This window comes from Antedon bifida, chromosome 7, assembly GCF_963402885.1.
Source record: "Antedon bifida chromosome 7, ecAntBifi1.1, whole genome shotgun sequence".
Lineage (NCBI taxonomy): Eukaryota > Metazoa > Echinodermata > Crinoidea > Comatulida > Antedonidae > Antedon > Antedon bifida.
In genome coordinates this window covers 27,364,692-27,376,485 of record NC_136232.1, presented here as the reverse complement: position 1 = coordinate 27,376,485, position 11,794 = coordinate 27,364,692, and the positions used below count along the sequence as shown (strand labels likewise).

At 35.7% G+C, this 11,794-nt stretch overlaps 1 protein-coding gene across 1 annotated transcript; it reads left to right on the top strand.

Annotated features, from left to right (window-relative positions):
- The first annotated feature begins 329 nt into the window (after nucleotides 1-329).
- LOC144848128 (uncharacterized) lies at nucleotides 330-11,540 on the top strand. The gene is made up of 4 exons (XM_078704822.1): nucleotides 330-652; nucleotides 7,199-7,319; nucleotides 7,515-7,673; nucleotides 7,946-11,540. The coding sequence occupies exons 1-4, from the start codon at nucleotides 428-430 to the stop codon at nucleotides 9,670-9,672; spliced, it is 2,232 nt and encodes a 743-aa protein (XP_078560948.1). The 5' UTR covers nucleotides 330-427; the 3' UTR covers nucleotides 9,673-11,540.
- The last annotated feature ends 254 nt before the right edge of the window (nucleotides 11,541-11,794 follow it).

The window sequence follows — 11,794 nt, the reverse complement described above, 5'->3', positions numbered from 1 at the left end:
TATCTTTACTTTCGATTGTCAATGTAATATATCACATCTAGTTTACTACATTGTTTTTTATAACATTTATATTTTTCTTTTTGCATGTAACTACGTATTAATATAATACATAAATTATAGTTACGTGAAAAGGGGAAAATATCAATGTTAAAAATGTTGACCGACTCTCTCCCCCTTCAGTGTCTCACCTGGAATACTATTACTAGTCATCTTATTTTTGGCACGGAAGAAAAGAACTTCACATGTTAGACGTTTTTACCAGACTGTTAATTTCAGCTCGTTGTTTGTAGTTTTTACATACAAAACAACAAGTAGCCTAGCTTCTAGTCTTTTATGAATCGTTGATGTTTATGTTATACTAAACAAATGAATCATGTTTGTTTTCTAAAATAAGCAACATTAGTGGAATTAAACTAACTCATAGGACATGGAGGACAATTTTAGCCGAAGTTCCAATGAAGGTAAAGAGAGAGTGTGCTCTTCTTCGTCGTCGGGTAGTAGCAGCAGCAGTAGCGCTATGTCGGACTGTCCACCACTACCGAGCTCGAACGGCGGCGGTGGTGTTGTTATTGTACCCAACAAGAGTGGTGTTGTTGTGAAGAAAGAGCCAAGTTATATCAATTCAAACACAACATGTCCTGACGATGTCTCGGTAATATTATATACTATATTTTACTATTTTAGTCTGAGAGTGAGTTAAAATTATTTTATTATTAAACAATGACTTGTTTGTTTACTGACTGTACTGTATGTATTAATTATCACGTTTTTGTTTTCTTTTTTCATGATTAAATAAATTTAATTTGTTCAGGAGAGACAGACTAAACTAAGACTATTGTCTACACAGCCTAGTTACAAGTTAGACCTACTACATCACTGCCGCACAATTAAAATTATATTATTTTATTCTACTGTAATTAATAATATAGATGATAAAATAAACTTTTCCGGTATTTCTTTCAATAAAATAATGTGCAGATTATGTGCACAACGCATGATGGGAAGGATTTGGGAGCAAACATCACAATGCATCCGTACATGATTTGTTGTTTGTACGACGTACACATAGCTTCCCACGTTCCTAGCGAAATTAAACTATTTGCGATAAAACTTATGAATAAGAAGGTAAATTGTGTGACAAGCGTTAAGTAATCAACAATCATTTAACTACAGAAAGGAAAACATTTCCTTTTTAGAATTGTGTATCAATATTGCTCAATGCTAATCAAACTGAATTAAATCTCTAAATTAAAAAGATGTGTTTTAAGAGAACGTTTAAAACTAATGACAATGTACGAATCACAGTATTTTAGTGTTCCAAAACAACATTGGCCTGTAAATAAAATAATGCTATATTTCTGAAACAGTATTTCAGAATAAGAATTTTATTAAATTATATATTTTTAAATTGAATACCATAACATTGGTTCCACCACGTTAATTGTATCATAGAGATATCATAGTGAATAACCTGTTAATAATATCTCAGTCTATGATTGTACTATCCAAATAAATTATCAATGAATAATAATGGTAAGCTTTGACAGTTGTTTTTACCTTATACTACTTGGTTTAATTGTTTGACCTTTTTTCCTCCATGATATTATAAAACAGTTTCAATTTCTTTAATTTCGTCAAACTCTTAATGACTCATTTGAAACCATGTGATAAACCACATATCCTGTTGATTATTCTAATCTTGAGTATTTCACCAATTTAGAACACTACCTGCTGAGCCTGTTACACTAGATTGTATTCAGTTTCTATCTACTTACGCATATTTATTTACGTTTCCATCATCATTACTAATTAGTAGATACTTATCTATGGCTTGATTTACTTTAACAACAACAAAAAAGATATGCTTTGTTGTATTACACTGTTAAAAGGACATCTATCAGTAACAGTAACACATTTGTTTTGAGTCTAACCTCATTAAACATTTAATGTAAAATTTACATTGATTTTTAATTGTCATAATGTAATCCACAGTATTATACTGTAAGTAATATGAACAGTACTCCCTGTGCTAGGTACATTAAACAATAGCATACTGTGTACAAAACTATTTACACTACATTAGTGTACAGTATGTGGACAGGAAAGCTATGTACTGTTTTATGCACTAGAGTGTACAGGAGAGGGAACATGTACAGCACTATTGTATCCTGCACACGTACAATTGCATTTAAACAGTAAAGGATGTGTAATGCTCCTAGGGAGCAGTTGATATAACCTATTATTCTATTATTAGAATGAGCAATGAAATACATCTCTGTAAATATCTTACTTGTAATTGCGCACTAATTCAGAATGGATGCTTTTCAATTCCACTGTACATTCTCTATTCTATTTTTAGACTACTAATAGTTAGAGGATGTACATGCAAGTTTGTATTTCATTTATTCAGATTTATTTTCAATAAATCTTACTTTTTGTTAAGTTTTTGTTAACTTTCCCATAGATTATTCTAAGCCAATTGTCATACGGTGGTCAATAGTCATACGGTGGTCAATAGTCATACGGTGGTCAATAGTCATACGGTGGTCAATAGTCATACGGTGGTCAATAGTCATACGGTGGTCAATTGTCATACGGTGGTCAATAGTCATACGGTGGTCAATAGTCATACGGTGGTCAATAGTCATACGGTGGTCAATAGTCATACGGTGGTCAATAGTCATACGGTGGTCAATAGTCATACGGTGGTCAATAGTCATACGGTGGTCAATAGTCATACGGTGGTCAATAGTCATACGGTGGTCAATAGTCATACGGTGGTCAATAGTCATACGGTGGTCAATAGTCATACGGTGGTCAATAGTCATACGGTGGTCAATAGTCATACGGTGGTCAATAGTCATACGGTGGTCAATTGTCATACGGTGGTCAATTGTCATACGGTGGTCAATTGTCATACGGTGGTCAATAGTCATACGGTGGTCAATAGTCATACGGTGGTCAATTGTCATACGGTGGTCAATAGTCATACGGTGGTCAATAGTCATACGGTGGTCAATAGTCATACGGTGGTCAATAGTCATACGGTGGTCAATAGTCATACGGTGGTCAATAGTCATACGGTGGTCAATAGTCATACGGTGGTCAATTGTCATACGGTGGTCAATAGTCATACGGTGGTCAATAGTCATACGGTGGTCAATTGTCATACGGTGGTCAATAGTCATACGGTGGTCAATAGTCATACGGTGGTCAATAGTCATACGGTGGTCAATAGTCATACGGTGGTCAATTGTCATACGGTGGTCAATAGTCATACGGTGGTCAATAGTCATACGGTGGTCAATAGTCATACGGTGGTCAATAGTCATACGGTGGTCAATAGTCATACGGTGGTCAATTGTCATACGGTGGTCAATAGTCATACGGTGGTCAATAGTCATACGGTGGTCAATAGTCATACGGTGGTCAATAGTCATACGGTGGTCAATTGTCATACGGTGGTCAATAGTCATACGGTGGTCAATAGTCATACGGTGGTCAATAGTCATACGGTGGTCAATAGTCATACGGTGGTCAATTGTCATACGGTGGTCAATAGTCATACGGTGGTCAATTGTCATACGGTGGTCAATTGTCATACGGTGGTCAATTGTCATACGGTGGTCAATAGTCATACGGTGGTCAATTGTCATACGGTGGTCAATAGTCATACGGTGGTCAATAGTCATACGGTGGTCAATAGTCATACGGTGGTCAATAGTCATACGGTGGTCAATAGTCATACGGTGGTCAATTGTCATACGGTGGTCAATAGTCATACGGTGGTCAATAGTCATACGGTGGTCAATAGTCATACGGTGGTCAATAGTCATACGGTGGTCAATTGTCATACGGTGGTCAATTGTCATACGGTGGTCAATTGTCATACGGTGGTCAATAGTCATACGGTGGTCAATAGTCATACGGTGGTCAATAGTCATACGGTGGTCAATAGTCATACGGTGGTCAATAGTCATACGGTGGTCAATAGTCATACGGTGGTCAATAGTCATACGGTGGTCAATAGTCATACGGTGGTCAATAGTCATACGGTGGTCAATAGTCATACGGTGGTCAATTGTCATACGGTGGTCAATAGTCATACGGTGGTCAATAGTCATACGGTGGTCAATAGTCATACGGTGGTCAATAGTCATACGGTGGTCAATAGTCATACGGTGGTCAATAGTCATACGGTGGTCAATAGTCATACGGTGGTCAATAGTCATACGGTGGTCAATAGTCATACGGTGGTCAATAGTCATACGGTGGTCAATAGTCATACGGTGGTCAATAGTCATACGGTGGTCAATTGTCATACGGTGGTCAATTGTCATACGGTGGTCAATTGTCATACGGTGGTCAATAGTCATACGGTGGTCAATAGTCATACGGTGGTCAATTGTCATACGGTGGTCAATAGTCATACGGTGGTCAATAGTCATACGGTGGTCAATTGTCATACGGTGGTCAATAGTCATACGGTGGTCAATAGTCATACGGTGGTCAATAGTCATACGGTGGTCAATAGTCATACGGTGGTCAATAGTCATACGGTGGTCAATAGTCATACGGTGGTCAATAGTCATACGGTGGTCAATTGTCATACGGTGGTCAATAGTCATACGGTGGTCAATAGTCATACGGTGGTCAATAGTCATACGGTGGTCAATAGTCATACGGTGGTCAATAGTCATACGGTGGTCAATAGTCATACGGTGGTCAATAGTCATACGGTGGTCAATTGTCATACGGTGGTCAATAGTCATACGGTGGTCAATAGTCATACGGTGGTCAATAGTCATACGGTGGTCAATTGTCATACGGTGGTCAATAGTCATACGGTGGTCAATAGTCATACGGTGGTCAATAGTCATACGGTGGTCAATAGTCATACGGTGGTCAATTGTCATACGGTGGTCAATTGTCATACGGTGGTCAATTGTCATACGGTGGTCAATAGTCATACGGTGGTCAATAGTCATACGGTGGTCAATAGTCATACGGTGGTCAATAGTCATACGGTGGTCAATAGTCATACGGTGGTCAATAGTCATACGGTGGTCAATAGTCATACGGTGGTCAATAGTCATACGGTGGTCAATTGTCATACGGTGGTCAATTGTCATACGGTGGTCAATAGTCATACGGTGGTCAATTGTCATACGGTGGTCAATTGTCATACGGTGGTCAATTGTCATACGGTGGTCAATAGTCATACGGTGGTCAATTGTCATACGGTGGTCAATTGTCATACGGTGGTCAATTGTCATACGGTGGTCAATTGTCATACGGTGGTCAATAGTCATACGGTGGTCAATAGTCATACGGTGGTCAATAGTCATACGGTGGTCAATAGTCATACGGTGGTCAATTGTCATACGGTGGTCAATAGTCATACGGTGGTCAATAGTCATACGGTGGTCAATAGTCATACGGTGGTCAATAGTCATACGGTGGTCAATAGTCATACGGTGGTCAATTGTCATACGGTGGTCAATTGTCATACGGTGGTCAATAGTCATACGGTGGTCAATAGTCATACGGTGGTCAATAGTCATACGGTGGTCAATAGTCATACGGTGGTCAATTGTCATACGGTGGTCAATAGTCATACGGTGGTCAATTGTCATACGGTGGTCAATAGTCATACGGTGGTCAATAGTCATACGGTGGTCAATAGTCATACGGTGGTCAATAGTCATACGGTGGTCAATAGTCATACGGTGGTCAATAGTCATACGGTGGTCAATTGTCATACGGTGGTCAATAGTCATACGGTGGTCAATTGTCATACGGTGGTCAATAGTCATATAAAATTGTTAAAAAGAATCTGTAAATTGTCTAGTCAATTGAATTCTATAATAATTTATGTAATTTGATTATTTAATGCTAATTGGAGTTTATTTTGATCTACTTATCAGTGGCCTTAGTTAAGTCAATGCACATCATTATATTAATAGCATTGTGATAATAAAGTTAGAATTATTGAAATCTTCAGCATTTTTGAAATCTTCAAAATTTAAATGATGGTTTGTATGTTAACCACATTGTACAATGTTCAAGTGTAACACTATCTGACTGTCTGATGACTAGCAATCTTTTACACTATAAGTATAAATGTGTTTATCATTTTAATTATCATCTCATCATCATCATCAGCAGCAATACAATCCATGCATTTCTACCTTCTTTCCACATGACATTTCAACCTGTGTATCAAGCTGTTTACAAGGCTGAAAATAGCAATCTATCTTTAGCACTTCCTTTATCAATCTATAAAGCTCCCACTCTCTCTTGTAGACGCTTAATAGCCTTATTTTTTTTAGTGTCAGAGTTTCAATTTTCCCCTGAGAATGTTGCTATGTTATTTATGTCCTGTCATTTATATGTTGTATGTTGCTTTTAAATAAATTTCTATTAATACATTTTTTTACTGGAGAATCTTGTTGTTAGAAGGGCATTTGTAACAAAGCTGATTCAGTGATTTGCAATAGTGGATCCTAAACAATACTATACTGTACATTCGCCAACATAGTACTGTACTTATTGTTACAAAGTATGTTTTTTAAATATTGTCTACATGGTGTGTTCAGTCCCTACCACTTGTTGGTGGTGGTGGGGTTTGTTTGTCATCATTTAGTGATATTGTGTTTCATGAGATTAAATATTTCAACTAAATGAACAATTCCATCAGACCCATATGCTGCATGTCCACTGGGATGTATTTTAAATGTCAGGTTTAATTATTGGAATTATCATATGTGACTGGCAGCATTGTGTATTAAAATGTTACATAATTCATAATAATGCTTAATTGATAATCAACATTCAGGATTTTTACCCGGTGGTTCTTTATTCTACAAAAGGACAACAATTGCCATGAGTGACATGGTAGGCTAGTTATCATATTGTGACCCCTTCTGATGCTTGTCTCTAGAGTTTGAAAAGGGCAGTGGATGTTATAAAGGAAAAGGGCAGTGGATGTAAGGAAAAGGGCAGTGGATGTAAGGAAAAGGGCAGTGGATGTAAGGAAGGTGGTTTGTTCAAACATTTAGACCTTCCATCCAGGCTACTGGATTGATGCATTACAGTACTGTACATAAGTGTGAATGCTGAATATAAAAATGACATTTGTTTTTTCAAAGGAAATGCAAACTTTACTATAATGTATTTTTTTGTTTTAATCTTTTAGGACTATGCTCAGAACACAATGAATGAGTTGTTGGCAATCTATGGCTATGAGGGTGTTGATAAATCTGTCACTCGCCAATTACATCTCATCAATTTCTCACAAAAAGAGTCAGATCCTGAAGGTCAGATTTCTTCATTGTTATACTGTACGAATATGAAATTAAACCCATTTGTCATCCCATATGTAGTGATGGTGTATAAAATGCTTTGACACTCACATGTAAATAACACTACTACAAAATAACACTACATGTAAATAACACTACAAAATAACACTACATGTAAATAACATTAGTTGTTGTTTTTCTTGTCATCAGGTCAAGTGCCAACTTCAGAAGTTGAAGATGACTCCAATTCGCAAGACTCTGTCCAAATGCAGTCAACATCTCCAAGAATCTCTTCTAATGGATCTGCAGAACAACAGCCAATCTCGCAACAATCAGATAGCTCATCTGAAATGAATTCTTCTCAAACTGGTAATGCATCATAATTAAAATCTTTTGTTTTTTTTTTGTTTTTTAAAACCAATTACTATATAATACTATATTCAAAACTTGTCCCCACTAGTATGATTTTTTTAAATATACCAGTTGAGTACTTCTCCTTTTAGATATTATATAACTGTATTTTGAGATCCTTAATGATGATTTATTAATTTTGCTAATTATAAATGGTTTCCTAGTCTTCATGTGACGTCTGTAAACCCATACAATAGTTAACATTCATTTTTGTCTATTATTCTTCACAGACAACAAAATCCTGTGTGATTGGTGTAAATCATATCGACCAAAACTGTTTACTTTGAGTACATCAACACAAACAAAAGCATTCTGCAGTGAACGATGCTTTGCTGCTTGTAGAAGAGCTTACATTAAACCTATCAAGAAGATCTGTAACTGGTGCAAACATAGTAGACACAATACTGAGTATGTGACATATCAACATGGAAATCAAACATTGCAGTTTTGTAGTGGAAAATGTTTAGCACAATATAAGAAAAATGAAGATTTAAATGACAACAATGAGCCATCTGATATGAACTATAGTGAGGGAGCAACCATAGAAACATTAAGAAAAAGACCATTACTGGAAGCAGCAAGAAGTAGTGCTGTACCATCTGAATCTGTTGGAAACACTGCAACAAATGATTCAAGGACTGTTTTAGTTAATTCTACTTACAAAAATCAACCATTGAACTTGACGTCACCATTACCAAACACACGCATTAATTTATTACCAACAACACAGCTGATGCCTGGACAAATGTTCAGTCCATTCCAAACTATTAATTCACCAATATTTCAATTTCCAACATTAATGCAGCCACATCAAATGTTGGTTCAACAACCTCCACCACCCTTGGTTATAAATCAACATAGCAATCAGAGAAGCCACAGAAGTGAACAAGAAAGAATGAAGCACCAAGACAAGCCACATTATCGCACTTCAGAGAATGCATCAAGAAAAAACAAAACTGCAAATACTTCTACAAATGGATGTGAACCAGAAACAACCACAGCACTTCCTACTTCTTTGCTACCACCTACTACCATTATGGTTCCTCATCCGGTATTTGTACCGATACCAATTCCAATACCGATTCCAATTCCGGTTCCTACTGACAAGTTTTCAAAAATCTTTGAAAACACTTTTGCCAACCTAAGACCAGAAAGTGAAGAACCAGTCTCAGCAAATGTCACAAGCGAGGAAAAACTTGTTGAAAAAACTGAAGAAAGAAACAGCCATTTAACTCCCCAAATGAATATAAGAGAAAAGAGAAAGCTTTTACCAAAACCTAAACACAATCCATCCTACATGCCTGTCCAGCAACCTTATGCCACAATGTCAAGCCACCAACCTCCTCCAGAGTGTTTCAGCCCTGCAGATTCAGTCTCCCTCCATCGTCCACAATTTGTAATGCTCAACCGACCGCCTCCAAACAAACTACCGATCCCACGTATGCCCCGTAAACCACCCATGAAAGAACGAGATGATGTCCTCTTAAAAATCAGCGATAAGTATCCCCGTCAACTAAGTGCTAGTACATCTCAATTGAATGGCATTGAAAAGATAGGAAATGCAGAAAGTTCTAGCAAAGTTCGCGAGGCTTTACGGTGTCATTTGACGCGCCGTCTCTCCCAATCAGCTGTAAATCTTGTGGAAGCAGCAAAATTAAAAGTTGGCAGGACAACTGCTGATGAGCTCCGACGAAGCTTAAGTCTTGGTAGGTTGAATGAAGATCAAGAAAATAAGCTAAGTTCAAAAGTAAGCCATAGCTTAGGTAACCTTCATGATAGCATGCCAGCTACTGGGTCCAGAACAGGAGCTACAGTGACTGATGAGCAGATAAGGCAAGATGCAGCTCACACTGCCATTCGACCAGACAATCTCAAAAGACCACATGATTCTGATGTCTATAGACTCATGGATTTAAAGTTAAAAAGGAAAAGATTCCTTGCTGATATGGACTCTTAGAGATATATATGGTTAAATATATACAAAATAACATTGTAAGATACATTTTAATGCGTTGTATGGACAACATACTTAATCCCTCTAAGAGACGCATTTTATGATGCATTAATATGTTGAAATAACTATGTTTTATTTGCATGAATATTTAGTTTGTGTATAGTTTTATTAAGCAGTGCTTAATATTTGAAGATGATTTTATAAATGTATAAAAGTGGCTGGTTCCACTATTATTTGCCAGTAAATCTAGAAGATATTTTTAGCATGATTATAACATGTATATATAACACATGTACGCAGCAGTTGGTATTCAGAATGTGTTTTCAACGCCATTGAATATGTATATACTGTATGATAGAAAGCTTTCCTTTAAATCTGTTTTTAATTTAAAAAAAAATGTATTACTGGTTTAGGTACAGAGGTTAGGAACTATGTTTTGTACATTAGAGAGATGTACATGTTTGTGAGAACATTATTTTTGTTGGGTACTGTAGTCAATAATATTTCAGCATTGATGATATAAGTAAAATATACAAGAAGAACATGAATTAAGTTCTTACTATACTATTCCAGAAATACTAAATATTAATTTTTTTATATATATTTAGAAGATATAGTAGCAACAGATAATTTTAAGAGGATAAAATCTTAACTTGAAATCCTTAATTATATTTTAATCATTTAATGTTAGGTAACCTAGTTTTGAGGCTTATTCTAGCTATACTTAATTTAATGTTTGTGTTGAACTGTTTTAAATATAGTGTCATAATTTGAGCATAGGCTTTAGGATCATATGTTTAGTTGTATTTAATGTGTGCTACAAATGTACTATTGCTACTATATTGTTTAAATCAATAGTAAAAATGTTATAAGGGCAACTATTAAATATTATCTCATTAACATAGAAAACACAGTAGTTATTACAGAGAAATAATTTAGGAATTAACTTATTTCTCCATGGTAGTACAGATAAATCTGTTATATTGTTTATATTGTTACTCTATTGTCTTCTTTTTTTCTCTGTCCTGTCTACTGTATCATATACTTCCTGTAATTACTGTATTTTTTGTATGATAAACTATGTGGATGTCTCCACTATTTAAAAGCAAGGCGATAGATTGAATCCAGTCAATTTGAAAGATATGTGAGAGGCTAGACCAAAAGCAACTAAGAATAGGCTTGCTTGTGAAAAGTGTGTATAGAGTCAAAATACTGCTGAGGACCAAACTCTATCCTTTGTATAGTCTTTTGTATAATAGCTATGTATTGTTAATCAAAGTATTTGTTCTATATTTATACATATAATAATGTAATCTAATTCCTTTCTAGTATAGCTAATGTAGGTAAAAGGGTATATAATGTGCTGTCTTGTAAATGTTACAAAGGACTAACATATCATACAGTCTGATTTTTTTTGGCGATTATTGCCTTCCATACATAAATACCCAAATGACTAGTGCTATTAAGATGTATTTCCTCTCATTAGATCTGTATGATTATTTCACAATACTTGCTCATTTTGAGAAAAATTATTTTTATATTGTTTCATTTTATTCATTTTTTTTTCATTTTAATCATTGCTGTAAAATGTAAAAATGTTTTACATACAACATACAGTATTATACTAAATCTAACATACAACATGGCTCATGTGAATAAACATATTATACTAAATCTAATTCAGCCTGTTTATTTTGCTGTCTCTGTTACAGGTGTCTGTTAAAAACCACAATCCAGAAATACATAATCCAACTCTATAATATGATATAAATAAACCACAATTATAATTAACTTGGGACTCTCCCAACCGGACTCTCTGAAAACTGGAAACTTTCCCAAAACCAGATTTTCCATTAAAAACACATTCGAAATATCAGAATTAGGTCAGCATAAGGGGTATCTGGTATTGGGAGAGGCGATTGGTTACACAACCTGACGATGAGACTAGTAGCGAGGGGGCTTTCATAATTGAATATAAAATCAATCTTTGAAACGTCATCATTGTTTAAACTTGTGAAAGTAAAAGTTGATACGTTGAGTGTTTAATAAACGTATGACATAATCAGTGTTATCTTATAACTGACTTGTTAATTACCTCTAGTCATAATCCTAAAGTTCAAATTGA

Coding starts and splice junctions, on each gene's coding strand:
- LOC144848128 (XM_078704822.1), top strand. CDS start 428: ATGGAGGACAATTTTAGCCGAAGTTCCAATGAAGGTAAAGAGAGAGTG. Junction 653..7,198: donor CATGTCCTGACGATGTCTCG/GTAATATTATAT, acceptor TTAATCTTTTAG/GACTATGCTCAGAACACAAT. Junction 7,320..7,514: donor AAAAGAGTCAGATCCTGAAG/GTCAGATTTCTT, acceptor TCTTGTCATCAG/GTCAAGTGCCAACTTCAGAA.